Source organism: Lacerta agilis, chromosome 4, assembly GCF_009819535.1.
Source record: "Lacerta agilis isolate rLacAgi1 chromosome 4, rLacAgi1.pri, whole genome shotgun sequence".
NCBI lineage: Eukaryota > Metazoa > Chordata > Lepidosauria > Squamata > Lacertidae > Lacerta > Lacerta agilis.
In genome coordinates this window covers 7,383,065-7,399,537 of record NC_046315.1, presented here as the reverse complement: position 1 = coordinate 7,399,537, position 16,473 = coordinate 7,383,065, and the positions used below count along the sequence as shown (strand labels likewise).

The 16,473-nt window shown below is 46.2% G+C and overlaps 1 protein-coding gene across 6 annotated transcripts in view; it reads right to left on the bottom strand.

Annotated features, from left to right (window-relative positions):
* Positions 1-7,569: 7,569 nt before the first annotated feature.
* The window catches only part of FCHSD2 (FCH and double SH3 domains 2), a 132,280-nt gene continuing 123,376 nt past the window's right edge, over positions 7,570-16,473 (bottom strand). For 4 of the 6 annotated variants that reach the window (XM_033145973.1, XM_033145971.1, XM_033145974.1 and 1 more), the window contains 4 exons: positions 14,463-14,683; positions 11,853-11,982; positions 10,431-10,522; positions 7,570-8,194 (listed from right to left, as the gene is read on the bottom strand). In XM_033145973.1, the coding sequence (XP_033001864.1) occupies positions 8,114-8,194; positions 10,431-10,522; positions 11,853-11,982; positions 14,463-14,683 (524 nt within the window). In that variant the 3' untranslated portion in view covers positions 7,570-8,113. The remainder of the gene's footprint in view (positions 8,195-10,430; positions 10,523-11,852; positions 11,983-14,462; positions 14,684-16,473) is intronic. The other 2 variants (XM_033145972.1, XM_033145975.1) reach the window with 1 other exon arrangement.

Sequence of the window (16,473 nt, the reverse complement as noted above, 5' to 3'; positions counted from 1 at the left end):
ACATATGTTCTAGCGCCTGTTAATTTAACAGGGTTAATGTACTAGTTTTAAATAAAAGGACACATTCTACTCATGTAAAAACACGCTGATTCCCGGATTGAGAAGGCGATTGGGCCGGATCTGGCCCCCGGGCCTTGGTTTGCCTATCCATAAACTGTATGACTCTTGGGGTCCCTTCCAACTCTAGAGTTCTATGAACAATCTGCTTATGGAAGCAGAAGGCCTTTGTGATTGGGAGGGATATAATGGGGCAACTGTGCTGGGCCCCAAACATAGAGGGGCCACACCACCGAGAATAAATCGGTGTTCCAGCTGGTTCTCACCATCTGGGTCCTTTGTCCTACCCCTCATGGAGATGTCTCCTTTCCACCTGCTAAAGGTAAAGGTAAAAAGGGACCCCTGATCATTAGGTCCAGTGGTGGACGACTCTGGGGTTGTGGCACTCATCTCGTGTTACTGGCCGAGGGAGCCAGCGTACAGCTTCCGGTTCATGTGGCCAGCATGACTAAGCCATTTCTGGCGAGCCAAAGCAGCGCATGGAAACGCCGTTTACCTTCCCGCTGGAGCGGTACCTACTTGCACTTTGACGTGCTTTCGAACTGCTAGGTTGGCAGGCACAGGGACCGAGCAATGGGAGTTCACCCTGTTGTGGGGATTCGAACCGCCGACCTTCTGATCAGCAAGCCCTAGCCTCTGTGGTTTAACCCACAGCGCTGCCCGCGTCCCTTTCCTTCTCCTTTCCACCTGCTAGGGCTGGATTAAACCTTTAGAGGCACACAGCACTTAACATATTTTGGTGCCCCCCCCCTAATAAAATGCTATTTTTTCAAAACGAAACCTACAGTAAGGTGGAAAGTAATGTTTCTTTTTGCAGACTTCCACTTTAATTAGATTTGAATAAAATTCTCCTCCTTTTACTAATTGCAAAGTCTTTGGTCAGATCCTCAGAACTAAATTCACGTAACACATCTGCTTCCATACCTGGTATAGATAAAGGCATCCAGCCTGCCTTGTTGCACAGTGGTTCTGTTGGTTTTCTTTAAAATAAATATACTTCAACGGAGAAAATGAACGCTTAGCTGAGCAACTGGTGAACGTTAATGTTAAAAATCCAGCCATGGGAAATTTCTGCGGTGGCCCCCCCGGTTCCCTGGATGCCCTAAACATGTGCTTATTTTGCTTAATGGTTAAATAAGCAACCATTTTACTTTTAAAAGACAACTGTTTAGGGAAGTTTTAAATGTTTGATGCTGTGTTGTTTTTAATATTCAGTTGGGAGGGGGTGGGGGTGGGGAGAAAAGCCCCCCCCCAAAGACAGGCTGACAAACAGACTAAAGAAGGGGGGGTTCTTAATCTTTTGTTGGAAGCCACCCAGAGTGGTTGCGGAAACCCAGCCAGATTGGGGGGGGGGTATAAATAATAATGTGTATCTCGGCCTTCCTCCTCTCCTGCTCTGGCTTCTGCCTCTAATTCTGGCCGCCTCTCTGCCACAGTCTCTCCCCGCTCACTAAGCCCTTTTCCCTCTCCATCTTCCGACACCACCACCTCCCCGTTTTCTCCCTCTGACCACTCATCACTGTCCCACCACCAATCCCTGGGCTCTGAGCCTTCTTCCCTTGGAGGTTCCCCGGCTGGTTCCCCCAACCCTTCCTCTGTGTCCAACCAGCCCATGACATCTATCTAGTCCTTCAGAGACCTCCCCGGGCTACACCTATTCACCTGTTAGAGATTTCAGAATTGCCTACGTGCAGAAATGCAGCTGTCTATCTTACAAGCAATTAACTAGTTGGCAGAAAGCCCAGATCTGCTCTCTCTCAGACCCTTAGCAACGACCTGTGATTGGTCAATTGAGTTCCTAAAGACTCAGCTCTGTATGAGAGCTGTGTGGTTAGTGTGTTGGTGTGAGAAAGTGGTCAGTATAGAGAGAGAGAGACAGAGAGGAAAGATTTTATGTTTTGTTTCTTTTATTTGTAAAGTCTGTAAATAGTAACTTATGGATGCTAGTTGCTTCAATCAATAAATACTGTATATAGTTATCCAGTGAGTTGCTGAGTTCCTGCGTTGAGCTGTCTAGTCAATTTCACAACAGCCAGAAGCTTCCAGAAAAGTCTGTGTCCAGGAATACGTTATACTCCTGACACTAAATCTTCCCACACTTCCACTTTCCAGGTCACCCCTTAAAAATTTAGTTAGTTAGTTAGTTTATATAGCACCCTATACCTGGAGGTCTCAGGGTGGTTCGCAGAAAAAAATAACATATATAATCAGAATAAAAACAACACAATAACACACACACACACACACACACCGAAAAGAGCCACATTTTAAAAGGGTGTATAGGATGTCAAACAGATCAACCAAAAGCCTGGTTTAAAAGGAACATTTTTGCCTGCCGCCTAAACCTGTATAATGAAGGCGCCAGGCGAACTTCCCTGGAGGGAGTGTTCCGCAAACGGGGAGCCACTGCAGAGAAGGCCCTGTTCTCGTGTTGCCACCCTCCAGACCTCTTGAAGAGGAGGCACACAAAGGAGGGCCTCAGAAGATGATCTCGGGGTCCAGGTAGGTTCATATGGAAAGAGGCGGCCCTTGAGGTATTGCGGTCCTGAGCTGTTTTATAGGTCAAAACCAGCACTTTGAATTGGGCCTGGAAACTAATGGTAGCCAGTGCAGTTGGACCAGGATCGGTGTAATAGGCTAGGACCCTCCTGCTCCCGTGAGCAACCTGGCTGCTGAATTCTGCCCTAGCTTGATTTGCTCCCTCCTTGAGCACTTTTGCCAAGCTGGATTGTGCGCTCGAACTCTGGCCATGCCTCTTAGTTGCCTGGATGCAGGGGGATGTTGTTCAGACTGTCGTACGAAAACAAAATGTCATACTCATTGCTGCGTCACACTTTTGAATATATGGAAAACATATCGAATATATACGGCTGAAAACGCTGGCAGTAAAATGAAAAATGAAAATGTAAAATGAACCGTGGAAAGAGAAGAAGGGGGGAAGTCATTGGATATTTTAAAAAGTTTGCAAAACGTTTATTTGGAATTGTAAAACAGAAAATTCAATAAAAATGATCACCATTGAAATAGCACAGGTACAATCCAGGCGTTTTTTTACGCGACGCGTGGAAAAGCTGGAGCGATGAGCTGAAGAAAAGAGACCAAAATGGCTGGGGAGGGGGTTGCAGCACAGAGTGTGGGGCAGACCCCCATAAGCACTGGAAGATGTGGCGGGTGAGCTGCTTTTCCTGCGTGGTAATAATTGTGCAGTGTGGAAACTGGGCAAAGTTGGGTATAAATCTTCCAGCCGCTGCAAGCTGACTGTGTGAGTGAAAGAGAGAGATCTCTGCCTGTTATCTACACAGCAGGAACCGTGAGGTGCTGAAGACCTATCCCGAGCATTAAACCCAGAGGAATTGGGGGGATTACAAAACGGATTGGAAGCTCTGACCGGAATGTGAACGAGCCTCTGCATTGCAGGAGAGGGAGGGAGGGAAAAGAGGAACCATTTTTACAGACGGATTGAAAGGGAAATGCACTCCGAGAAAACTAGGAGTCCTTGAGTCAGGGGTTGCTATGTGCAAACGAAGCAAAAAAAAAAAAGCTGCCCGCAGAGATTCGTCCGAGTTGGAAGGGACCCCCAGTGGTCATCTAGTCCAGCCCACTGCGACGCAGGAATCGCAGCTGAGTTTCTGAACGGGACCCCAACAGATCCACTTTGGTTAACGTGAATCCATCCCAGAGGATATCTCGCAAGCTGCCTTCGCACAGTATTTCCTCCTGAAAGTCAACGACGAGGAAGACAGACCCATTTCACACGCCGGGGGGGGGGGGGGCGGCCGATTCTGCAAGCCACCACTGAAAAGGCCCTTTGGGATGGCTTTAAACTCTTCCATGAGAAACCTAAGAGAAAAGAACAACCCTGCAGGTAGAAAGCCAGCAATGGTGTGACTCGCGCGCGCACACACACATTGGTGTTTTGCACTCGTTGCAAACCCAAACTTCTGAGGGAGGTAGAACTGCCAAAAGGCTACCCCCCAGCTCCTGATCTTAACCACCCCCACCCCCCGTAGGGTGTCCGTAGGGAAGGAGGTGGTCTCTCAGATATTTGGGCCCTGATCCAATCTTCCTGGGTGCAAGCATAAAGCACCTAGCAGACTTATTCGCTTCATAGGGAATTCCCTAGCAGAAATCTTCCTCCCAGCTTCCTCAGGTGGGGAGGCCACAGTTTTGTCACTGAGGTCCAGGAACCACCTCTGTAGATGGGAACAGACTCGCCTGCCCGGATGGAGTGTGTGTCTACGAACCTGACATTCCTGCAAGGCAAGAGGGTAGTATCACAAGTAATCTCACCACACCTTGTATTCAAAAGCTTGGTATGCCATACTTCTTGGAACCCTGAATTTTCTCTCGCAACCCAGGACTCAGCTACACAGCTGCAAATAAAACGTTTGAAGTGTGTTTTAAGTGCAATGTACCATGTGACACTAGATGGCAATGGAGAGCCTTATGGAAAATTCAATGTATTTTCTAAAACCCGCTTAAAAAAAAACATTTTCAGAATGGTTTTTATATGTGTGTAGATTCTACCCCAATTAAGGTTATGTTGTTGTGTTGCCCTTGATGGAACAGGGTGAATAAGCTGGTTATAAATTTTGCATTTTTTTTAATACCTCAGAATTTGCTTTGCAACAAATGATTAGTCCGTTTGGCTGGTGGGAAAGATTGATGCTAGACTAAGAGAGCCAGTGTGGTGTAGTGGTTGAGAGCAGTAGACTCGTAATCTGGTGAACCGGGTTCGCATCCCCGCACCTCCACATGCAGCTCTGAAGTCTCTCAGCCCCACTCACCTCACAGAGTGTTTGTCGTGGGGGAGGAAAGGAAAGGAGAATGTTAGCCGCTTTGAGACTCCTTCGGGTAGTGAAAAGCGGGATATCAAATCCAAACTCTTCTTCTTCTTCTTCTTCTTCTTCTTCTTCACCACTACACCACACTGGCTTTCAATGCCGATCAGTCAAGGCAATACTGAACTGAGATGGTCCGATTCAGGATAAGACACCTACAGACATTCAGGTTTATACCGTATAGTTAAATCCCTTTATAAAAGTGCCCCACTTGTTCAAGGAGCTTGATGAAAGGCAATGCCTCAGCATTCAATATGCACTAAGCCACGGCCCATGATTTAAAGCCACTTTTTTATTATTCAACATTTTATACATAATAAATACAAAGTTTTACAGCCAATATAAAGAAAGCATTCAAAGTTCTGCTTTCAAGTGTACTGTCAGTGTACACTGTGATATGTTCTATTGCATGCCCTGTATGAAGTTTAAAAAGGAGGTGTATTTTTACAACTTTTATTTTTTAAATAAAAATTAGCAGCTCTTACAGAAAATATTTTTAAAATATAACTAAGAAGAATTTTTTTTTTTAAATAACACTTTCTGAATTTTGAGAGTCTGGGTAACACACACACAAAAAAAAGATGCGGGAAACTGGCCAACCAAATGGAACATGTTGATATTATTGGCATCGTTTTTTCATGAAGCATTTTAAAATGTATGCAGTACAGCTCTTTAAAAAATTGGATTTGTGTTGTTTTTAAAAAAACTTAAGAATAAGTTTGATAAACATTTTTTAAAAAGACCTCAAACAGATCAACAGGATAGAATTAGCACCCCCCCTGCAACCCCAACCCCACCCCCCCAAAAAATCTTCACAGGAAATCTGCCAGATATTTGGCAATTGCTGCAGAAGGCGCTATTATGCTTCAAACAGCTCTTCCCTTGCTCAGGCCAACCAAACTGAAGGGGGAAAAAATTGGCAAAAACAGTCATATGTCCAGAGACCCGGCCAAGATTATTTGTGCAAAGTTTTAAGATGGAAATCTCGTCAAATGATTTCACGAAATGCAGCCACGGAATTTAAAAAGGAAAAAAACAAGGAAGATGTACTCCATTAGGCAACAAAGTGCGGAAACGGATTCTAGGTTTTACTCGCTTTGCAGGGGGCCGGGGTGGTTGGTTGGAGAATGAACATACAAGAGCTCTTTTGATGAGCTCCAAGAACATTTCTGTAGGTGGTTTTTTAAAGATATATATTCCAGCCCTTTGGTTGGAAACTACTCGGGACGGAATTTGATTTAAACGGTTGCCCTTCTTCCTTTTCCCTCTTGAGTATTGCCCTTTTGGAGACTAATTTCACCCCAAAATACACCCCCCTCCCCATCTGACTGTTAATCATCTTCAACTACAAAACGACTGCCTCTCTTGAAAGTTGCAAGCGGCTTTCACTGAGAGAAACCGGGGTTTGAAAGGGGCCTCCCAGCTGCCCCCCCCCCTGCTGCTGCTGCTTTCCGTCCTCCACCATCAAAAGTGAGGCGACAGACCTGGCAAGACCCCAGGGCTGGCTTTCTGAGCTTGATTCGGGGGGGGGGGCATGGTTGCCATTCCCCTACCCCTAGTCCCAAGTGCGGAGAGAGAGAGAGGCAAGACGGAGGCCTCGTCAATTTCTTTTGACCCGGTGCCATTTCCTCTGCCAAGCAGGCTTTTCAAAATTTTGCAGAGCTGGCCGGGGTGGGGGGGTGGGGTGGGGGAATTAGTCGAAAGCGTTTTGGAACAGAGGCGATAGCTGGACGAGCAAAACAAGTGCTACACGCAGGAGGCGGCAACGGCGCCGTTGTGCCTCTTTCAACGCCATTGGGGGTGAGGAGGAGAAATCAAAGGACTGTCCGTCTCCGGCCGCCTCTGCCCCCCTGGGTCCGAGGCTGGCCGTTGGGCTTCGTGCGGAGTTCTGAGCTAGCACTACCCAACACTAAAGCTAGACACCACACGTCAATATTCTAAACATTTAAACTTCTTAACTCTAGCCGGATGTTCCAGTGTCCAAAATATACTGCTATATGTCAGAGAGCAAACTACACAGCAATAACTGGGGCAAGAAGAGGCACAAGTACAAAAGGAGGGGAGGGGTGGGGGGAAACCCTCTCAAAGAGGAAATGAACAGCTACTTCCAGCTCTACGATGAGAATCCTGCTTATTCAGTTTTATCCTAAGGAAAACATGTTGTTGCTACTAAGTCAGCATTTCTGTAGTAGTAGATGCTCTATTACTAAATGCACTGCATAAATATCAATACAAAAGGAACGTTTAGCGCTCGGGTTTTGCGGTTAATTACGAAAAGAGGTGCACGCGGAAGTAATTAACCCCAATATGATCTGCAGTGCTTTTCTTTAGTTGTAGGATTTTTTTTCATTTGTTTGTTTCATCTTTTGTTTGGGGCAAGGGAGAGAAAGAGAGAGAGGGAGAGGAGCCAGCCCCTCCTTTAATTTACACTTGTGTGCATCCCCTCCTCTATCCCATACATTCTGATTAATAAACCTAATCAGATAAGTAACGCTACTTGAATAGGAAAAAGAAATGTTTTTTTGACACATTCCTATGGCAACAGTAATATACTGTACTAATGCACATGGTTTATGTATGCAAGACTATGGGCTGGCCTACATGACCTGCTTCCGCCTTGCAGAAATGTACTCCTGCGGTGACTTTCTGTTCCTGCCACAGCCTGCAAGCACCGCTAAAAATCCCCCCCCCCCATTTCCCTCATCGAGAGGTCTCAATGTGTCCGATGCGACGAGGAAGGAGACCTTAACTCGTGGTGCTACACGCGGCAGCAGTTACGGGGAAGAGTCAACCTGCAGAACTGGTGCCGCAAGGGAAGCTGCGATCTGTAGACTGGCTGTAAGCGGCACGGAAAGGGGAGCTCTCAGAAGCCTCCGCCAGAAGCTGAGACGGCCAGCTTTTCAGCTGCAAAGGCGTTCCTCTGCTTGCTTTTTTTGTGCTAAAGGAGTAAGGATGGCAGATATATAAAGTTGAACCAAACAGCGACAAATTAAAAGGCACAAAATATTAATGACCGTGGGAAGAAGGGACCACCGCCACGTCAACGTCCCCGGAGAATCCTCCCGCTTCTCGTCTTTAAAAAAAGTCTCTTCCATCATCATCATCATCATCATCATCATCATCATCATGCAAAGGTGCCCAAGAATGAGAGCTGACCAAACGTCGCCAACATTTGGCCTTGATTGTAGCACTACTGCGCAATTCGTCCCCGCTGGTCACACCAAGGTGATTTCTACATCCTCAATCTTCTCTGCCGGCCTACGATGCTGGGTGGGAGGAGGAGGGGCAGCTCGCACCTGAAACAGTCAAAACTGAGCATGAGAAACCAACCTGAGCACCGAGCCAACCATGGCCCTCATGCATGCAGTTTAAGAACAGAAGAGCCTGCTGGATCAGGCAAATGGCCCACCTAGACTAGCATCCTGCTCTCACAGTGGCCGACCAGGTGCCCGTGGAAAACCTGCAAGAAGGCAAGCACAGGAGCTCTCTTCTCCCCTCCTGCAGTTTCTGACAACTTGTATTCAGAAGCATCACTGCCTCCAACCATGGAGGCGGAGCGCAGCCATCATGGCTAGCAGCCATCAATAGTTCCTTCTACCACGAGCTGCTGGTGGTTGGGGTGCTCAGCAAAGTTCTTGGTAGTTATCTCCCTATTTTACTGGAGGCGCACTTCCTTATTTACAGCAGTGGTGGCAAAGGGTGCCACAAATCAAGGGTAAAGTTACGAGATGGTTTGCCAATCGTGCCAGGAGAGCTAAATGGAACCTCCATCTACATTTCCGAGCACAATTCAAAGTGTTGATGCTGAACTTTAAAGCCCTAAACGGCCTCGGTCCAGTATACCTGAAGGAGTGTTTCCACCCCCATCGTTCTGCCCGGACACTGAGGTCCAGCGCCAAGGGCCTTCTGGCGGTTCCCTCGCTACGAGTAGTCAAGTTACAGGGAATCAGGCAGAGGGCCTTCTTGGTAGTGGCACCGGCCCTGTGGAACGCCCTCCCACCAGATGTCAAAGAGAAAAACAACTACCAGACTTTTAGAAGACATCTGAAGGCAGCCCTGTTCAGGGAAGCTTTTAATGCTTAATAGACTTTTGTATTTTAATATTTTGTTGGAAGCCGCCCAGAGTGGCTGGGGAAACCTAGCCAGATGGGCAGGGTATAAATAATAATTTAAAATTATTATTATTATTATTATTATTATTATTATTATTATTATTATTATTATTATTGAGGTTTGGAGCTTTCAGGGTTAAATAAGCTCAACAGTATGCCCCTCCCACAGGGAAGATGTGTCACAGCATCCGGGGTTCTGCTGTATGCGAAGCCTATGTGATTTATGTGACGCACTGTTTATTTCCTGGTCAGTCCTGCTTTCGCTTTTGACCTGGCGACATGCCTTCCGTAAGCCCGGGAGAGAAGCTCCATGATATACATGCTTGTAATTAAAGCTTGCTGACTTGAAACAAGCCAGACTTTGTGGGAGTTTATTTGCTGGCAAGAAAGGCACACATACCGTTGCGCAAGAAGAAGTTTGAAGTTTGAACAACTCTGCAAAAGCACTGGAGAAGCAAGATACGCAGCAGGAAGTGTAGCTGGACACCACTTCAAGTGCTATACTGGTTTTGAGGCTTTTCCAGTTAAAACCAAAAGCCCCATCATCATCATCATTCAGTCTGCTTCTGAACATGAGATGCTGTGGCCATAGCAACAGGACTACTGTTGCTATGCCTTACTGGGGAGCTTTTCTGCAAGCAGGCAGCCAACCCCTGTTGGAAAGAGCGTGCTGGGCTAGCTGGATCTGTGGTCTGACTTAGCATGGCTCTTCATTCATCTAATGCCTTCCACATTTGTGGTGTGAAAGATTGGACACCTCCTGGCATCGCATCGTGGAAGAAGGGTGATCCACCACCAAACTCCTCTTCTACCCTTGCCCCTGGGATCTGCTTGACTGCTCCAGCACAGCCTTGATGGGGACGGGGGACGGGCGAAAGAACATGGTCCTGCCATTATTTGCCGCTTCCTGTCACTGCACATGCTCCCTGCCAGCACTCAAAAAACTTGCAAGGTTCCTGAGCCCCACAGAGTCACCACAGGACTGCACCATTGGCATCATGACAATTAGCCTGGCATCATTGCTGCATCTTCTGTCTCTAGGACAGCATCCTTGTTGCCAGGACTGTGTGCCAATGCTGGCCACCGCTTTTGCTGCCAACCCCCTGGCCGCTGGCATTGCTCAGGGCAACCTTTTTCTCTGGTCGACTGAACTGGGGAGCAGGAAGTAGAGGAACAGAGGAGAACGGGTGCCACAACCAAGCTTACAAGCCTCTTATCCAAGAAGACTCGGCTACCTGTGGCAACCGTATCTCAGGCTGGCCACCAATGAAATGCAATGACAAAGTTCTGCCCAAAGGTGCAGCGTGCAGCAGACTTTTTCTAACCCAGTTTGTGTTTGGGCCCAGTGCAGTTTACCCCACGGGAGTCAAAGCAGCAACACTCAATTTCTGTAGCTCTGTGGTGCATTTGGAAAACTTACTGGTCTCAGTTTGCCATACGAAGTGCTTTCGGGAAGAGGTCGTGGTGGCTGAGAGAATCCAGGAGAGTTTGCAGTGTAGCTGTTTTCTGAAATTGGTGGGGGGTGGCGGTGGTGGGGAGAAACAAAACAAAAACAAACGTATGTCAGGACTGGTGCAGCTGCAGGTCAGCACAGAAATGAGCAGTAAAGTTGATCCTTTATTCAAGGAAGCAGAATACAAACAGATAAACCTACGGGCAAGACTGGCCCCTGTAAAGCAGTTGCCATAACTGACTATCTGTGCCTCCCACTTCCCCCTTAGTCACCTCCCCGTCCGGCTGTTTTCCCAGCAGTCTTAAACACTCCTGGGGAGGGACTCCCTGTGCTTCTGGTTGTCTTTGCTCTGCTCCACACAAAGCACTCCGTGCCCATGTAAGACAAGGGAGGAGGGGGGCCAAATACAGTAGGACTGGCTGGCTCCTGATAATCTGTTGTAGCCTCAGCCCCCACCTCCTCCCCAGCTGCCTGTCCTGCGTCTGCAGTGCTTTCTGCCTCTTCTTCCTCTCTCTCACTCCAGCCTGTTGCTTGTTCAGCATCCAACCATTCAGCCCCCCTCCCTTCAAACTCTGACCTGTCTTCAGTGTCCCCACCACCACCACTTCCTGGGCTCTGAGCCTTCCTCTTCTCAGGCTTCCCCAGGGAACCCCCCCCCCCACTCCTCCTCCCTCATCCAGCCAGTCCCTGACAATATTTGCTCCTAGATGAAATCGGTCACACAGGCTGCACCACTGACATATGCTGAGTGGAGATAACTTTAGGATTTCAAGTCTCGCGTAAGAACATTAATTTTGGGGAGACTTTTTTCTTTCCTTTTGCAATGGAGATTCACGAACTTCAGGGATGTGTGTTTTCTGTGTGGCCGCGTAAGAGAACAACACCTCATTCAAAATTTAACATTCTGAGAGACTTTATTTTCTGGTTATCCACTGCCGCTGCCCCCCCCCCCCAAGCTCCTGGTGCATAGCATTATACTGTGTTAAGTGACTGATTGCAGGACTTTGAAAAGTCAGAAGGGCAAACCCCAGTGGTTTGCATCGCTCCCTGCTACAACCTTATGTTAAACCTGCTCCATCACCTTACAAAATTTGGCTATTCTCCCGTGCAGGGTACCACAGAGACACCCACGCTTTCATCTTAGAATCATAGAATCATAGAGTTGGACAAGACCACAAGGGCCATCCAGTCCAACCCCCTGCCAAGCAGGAAACACCATCAAAGCATTCCTGACAGATGGCTGTCAAGCCTCTGCTTAAAGACCTCCAAAGAAGGAGACTCCACCACACTCCTTGGTAGCAAATTCCACTGCCGAACAGCTCTCACTGTCAGGAAGTTCTTCCTAATGTTTAGGTGGAACACTGGCGCTAGAGCTTTCATCTCTCTTACCATTTGTCGTTGGAGATCTTGGGAAATACTGGGAGCTTCTCTTATCAGGGCTGTGGAAAGGACTGGTTGGAGGCTGGTCATAGAGCGGCAGTGGCGCCAGAGAATTCTGGGGTGCTGGAGATGGAGATACCTGCAGTACAAGGAATAAACAGTAGGAAGAGCTGTGACAAAGTAAACCGGGTAGTTTCTGCCTACAAAGCGTCGCACCTGCATAGTAGACTCTTTTCAGGGTTATCTTAACAAACCATTTCAAACGACAGGAACAGAAGCATTCATTCATTCATTCACCATAATTCTGCAATTAGCAAAAATGTTTTGTATTTATGAATACTACCCAAGACCGTTTTGTCACAGTGATTCAAGGTGAGCAAACAAGAAGTTAAAAGGATTACTTTGCAAGCTGCTTTTGACTTCACGGAAAAAAGGGGAAGAAAGGCAGACACGATTATGTAAACAAAAGCACAACAAACATTTTTTTAAAAAAACCCAATGCACTTAAAACAAATTTAAAAGCAAGACACGGAAATTGAGATTACTTAAAAACAGCAGAGATATATAAAATATCAAGCTAGAAAAAAAATCTACACTAAAAAGCAGAACGGAATAAAACAATTTTAAGGTTCTCTTGTAGGAAGCCAGGAGGGTTTCATGCAGACCTCCTGAGGGAGATAACACCACAGCTGGAGATGGTTTCATGGGCACATCTGCATGGCATTTGCAGAGCTTCCCCCCAAAGCTCCTTGCTCAATGAGATCTCCCTGTGTACCAGAGAACCCACAGAGCTCTGGACTACAGGCCTGTCCGCCAATTAAGAAGTGTCAAAGGAGTGTGTCCCCTCATGTGTGTAAATGCAGCATGGAGTTGCAGCCAAGTCCAGTTCCGTGGCAAGTAACTGAAAGATGCAAGTGGCCAAAAGCACGCAATTTGCCACGTGAATCAGTGTGCTACAGCGGAGACCCGAGTTCGAATCCCCGCTTGACTATTCTTATTTTTTAAACAAATGCACAGGCTGCTTCATAGTGCAAAGCAGTCGAAGCGGTGTAAAAGATAAAGACCACGAAGTTCACTGGGTGCGTTTTCAGCCTAGCTGGCTCACAAAAATAGCCCTGCATGCATCACCCTTCACTCCTTGGAGAAAGAGGAGGCAACAAACAAACAAAGGAAAAGACGTTTTTAATGTAACAGAAAGCAAGGAAGCAAGTTCAACAATAAAAAAGTTGACTCACTACCCCAAAATGAAGGCACATTTTTCAGAAATGAACACACTAGGCTGGAAATGCAAGAACTGGCAACTCTCCTCCTGCCAAGCTCTGCTTGATCTCTCAATGTACCACACAGAGATTAATTACAGGAAGGAGACGGGGAACTTCCTTCTTCTGCTGCTTATTTCCTTTTTGCCCCTCACCACTCCTTTCATTCTTTGTGCACATCTGCTGTTAACCTTTGCCAATGTTCGAAGCACGGTTAATATTAAATGGACTCGGGCAAAGAAAGCTAAGGGCTGGGGCCTTCATTCGCAATTCTCCAAAAACCTCCCATTTACGCTGGCGTTTAAAGATCTCACAAGCAGCTATTGCCCTGAATCGCAGGGGAAAAGTTAGGATCAGGCAGCTGTTACAACTTCCACAAAGGTCCCCCCGGGGGCTTTGATGAGCACGTACAAAGACTGAGTAGCACAGAGGTACTGAAATAAGTGATCCTTACTAGTTCTGTCAGCCCATAATGTGGTCTCGTCCTTGTAGAGCAGGCATGGGAAACCGTGTTGGCTCCACAGGCCAGATTCTCATCGGGGCTGGCATCACAGGTCAAATCTGATCAGTGGAGGGAGCTGCCCACCTGTCCATCACTTGATGTCACAGTGACATTCAGGATTTCAAAGCACCTCGCAACACACTGCTAATTGCATCAGAATTAGCAGGCAATTCTGATGCAAATCCCTTCCTGGATCAGGAAGGTGTTGTCGTTGTTATTAACAACAACAACAACAACAATTTTATTTTTTATACCCCAACCATCTAGCTGGGTTTCCGCAGCCACTCTGGACAGCTTACAGAACATCTGCATTGGTATCACCTGTTAAAATGAATATTCCCCCCTTCTTCTTTTGTAGCAGGGGTTCAGAAATGGGTTTACATGGGATCCCCTGCTAAAATGAGTGGGGGCGGGGAGGAACTTTTGTTTTAGGAGAGGGATTTCCATGCAAGCTCTTTCTGGAATCAGGAAGGGCTTTGCATCTTGCCAAGATGAATGGGACTGAACCCTGCTGCTTTGGCTGTGCACCTCTGTAGGTGGAGCTTCTTTCAAATATTACACCTCTGCTGGACGTGTCATTGTGCGGAATGCTGCAAGCAGACCTTTTCGACAAAGGCAGCAATCAAAGCTTGCCAGTGTTAAAGCAGTACGCCACCTGGCTCCTGAGCTAGGAGAGGAAGAGATTAGCTCCAAGATACTTGCCTGCCTTTGTTACAGCGTTAAGGGCACTCTCTGAAAAGCACAACCGTCTAGTGAAACAGGGGAAATGTGGCAATTGCTGATTACATTGTGGCTGACCAAGCCTTTGTCCAGTCCCATGCATGCCCATTCAGGACGCGGGCAAAATTCTTCCCATACCTGAGCATCCACAACGCACTGAATCTCTCCATTTTCCGCGGCTGTTAGCTCTTCTACTAGTACGGATGGGAAGACCCCGACACATCCGTTGAACTCCCCTTCCCAGAAGCCATCGTCATCCTGGTTTTCTTTGTTCAAGATCCGGATTATCGCTCCCTCTGGGAAGGACAGTTCGTCGTCTGTCTGGCCCTCGTAATCATAAAGTGCTTTTACAAAACATACTGGGGAAGAAATGGCAAATATCATGTTATAAGTATTTGACAAGGTTTGAAACGTATTTTGGCTGAATGTGCTTCCTAGATAAGTTTCTGCTGGAATCCTAAGGGTGGCTCCTGGAGCTTTTTCCAGCACAGATATACGACTTGGGGGGGGGGGGTCATATGTAAAAAGCAGTGATTTAAGTGGCGGAGTGTGCTCGTTTTGTTACTTACTTACTACTTCAATTTCTATCCTGCCCTACATTGGTTTATGATCCCAGAACAGGTTACAGAATACAGCAAAAATATTGAAGCAGCAGGCTAAAACGATCAGGCAAGTTTTCCGCCGGTGAAAAAAGCTGGACAATGGCGGTGATTGTGGGAGAGGTTTACAGATCATTTGGGCTACCATTTATCTTTCAGCAACATGCACAATGTAACTGGCTGTGCCTTTGCAAAGTATAGTTGTTGTATGCAGGTATCAGACGAAAGATACAAAAGATCTTAACACATGCCTTTGCAAAATATAGTTGCTGTATGCAGGTATCAGACGAAAGAACTTAAGGCAAGGATTCCCGGAATAATACCATGTTTCGCTCTGCTGGCCTTCATCAGCATAGTATGCTTGGCTGTATGCAACTATACTTTGCAAAGGCATATGTGGAACACAACAAAGAAAAAGTTCATTTTCTGCAAGTACTGCTTCTTAAAGTTGTTGCATCTGACACTTGTGTTCGTAAAGATATATGTGGAACACAAAAAAACTTATATTTGGACATTATGTATATAAGAGCTGATCTGTTTGTATTTCCTGTTCAAATGTTGGTCTTTAATTGCTTCTACTAAATTTGATAATGTGAAAAGAGGTATGTTTATAAGATATATAAAGAATTCATATACAGTGGTACCTCGGGTTACATACGCTTCAGGTTACATACTCCGCTAACACAGAAATGACGCTTCAGGTTAAGAACTTTGCTTCAGGATAAGAACAGAAATCATGCTCTGGCGGCAGGAGTCTTAAGATAATCATAACCTTTGGGATTTAGTGTCAGGAGTATAACGTATTCCTGGACACCGCAGAGTTAGACGCAGACTTTCTGGAAGCTTCTGGCTGTTGTGAAATTGACTAGACAGCTCAACGCAGGAACTCAGCAACTCACTGGATAACTATATGCAGTATTTATTGATTGAAGCAACTAGCATCCATAAGTTACTATTTACAGACTTTACAAAATAAAAGAAACAAAACATAAAATCTTTTCCTCTCTCTGTCTCTCTCTCATCAACCTAACACCACACACGAACACCTACCACACCCTCTCAGTGAAAGCTGAGTTCTTTAAGTACTCCACTGACCAATCACAGGTGCTTGCTAATGGTCAGAGAGAGAGCAATCTGGGCTTTCTGCCAACTACTAATTGCTTATAGATAACAGCTGCATTTCCTTTCTGCAGTAGGTCACTGAAATCTCTAACACCCCCTCACAGCTGTTTATCGTAGCAATTAACTCCTGTGCATATACAGAGTTCTTTTAACTCACTTCATCAAGCAAACCCAAACTTTTACACATTTGTTTGTTCTTCACTTTGTTCAATGGCTTTGTTAACACATCTGCAACATTCTGATCACTTGGTACATAGATACATGAAATTAAATTGTTCTGTACACTGCATCTTACATTTTGATATTTCACTGACACATGTTTTGAACGTGATTTAAAACTTTCAGTATTACTCAAGGCAATGCACGCTTGATTATCAATGCAAACTTGTATTGGCTCTTCACAGTTTACATTCAGATCTGTTAACAAT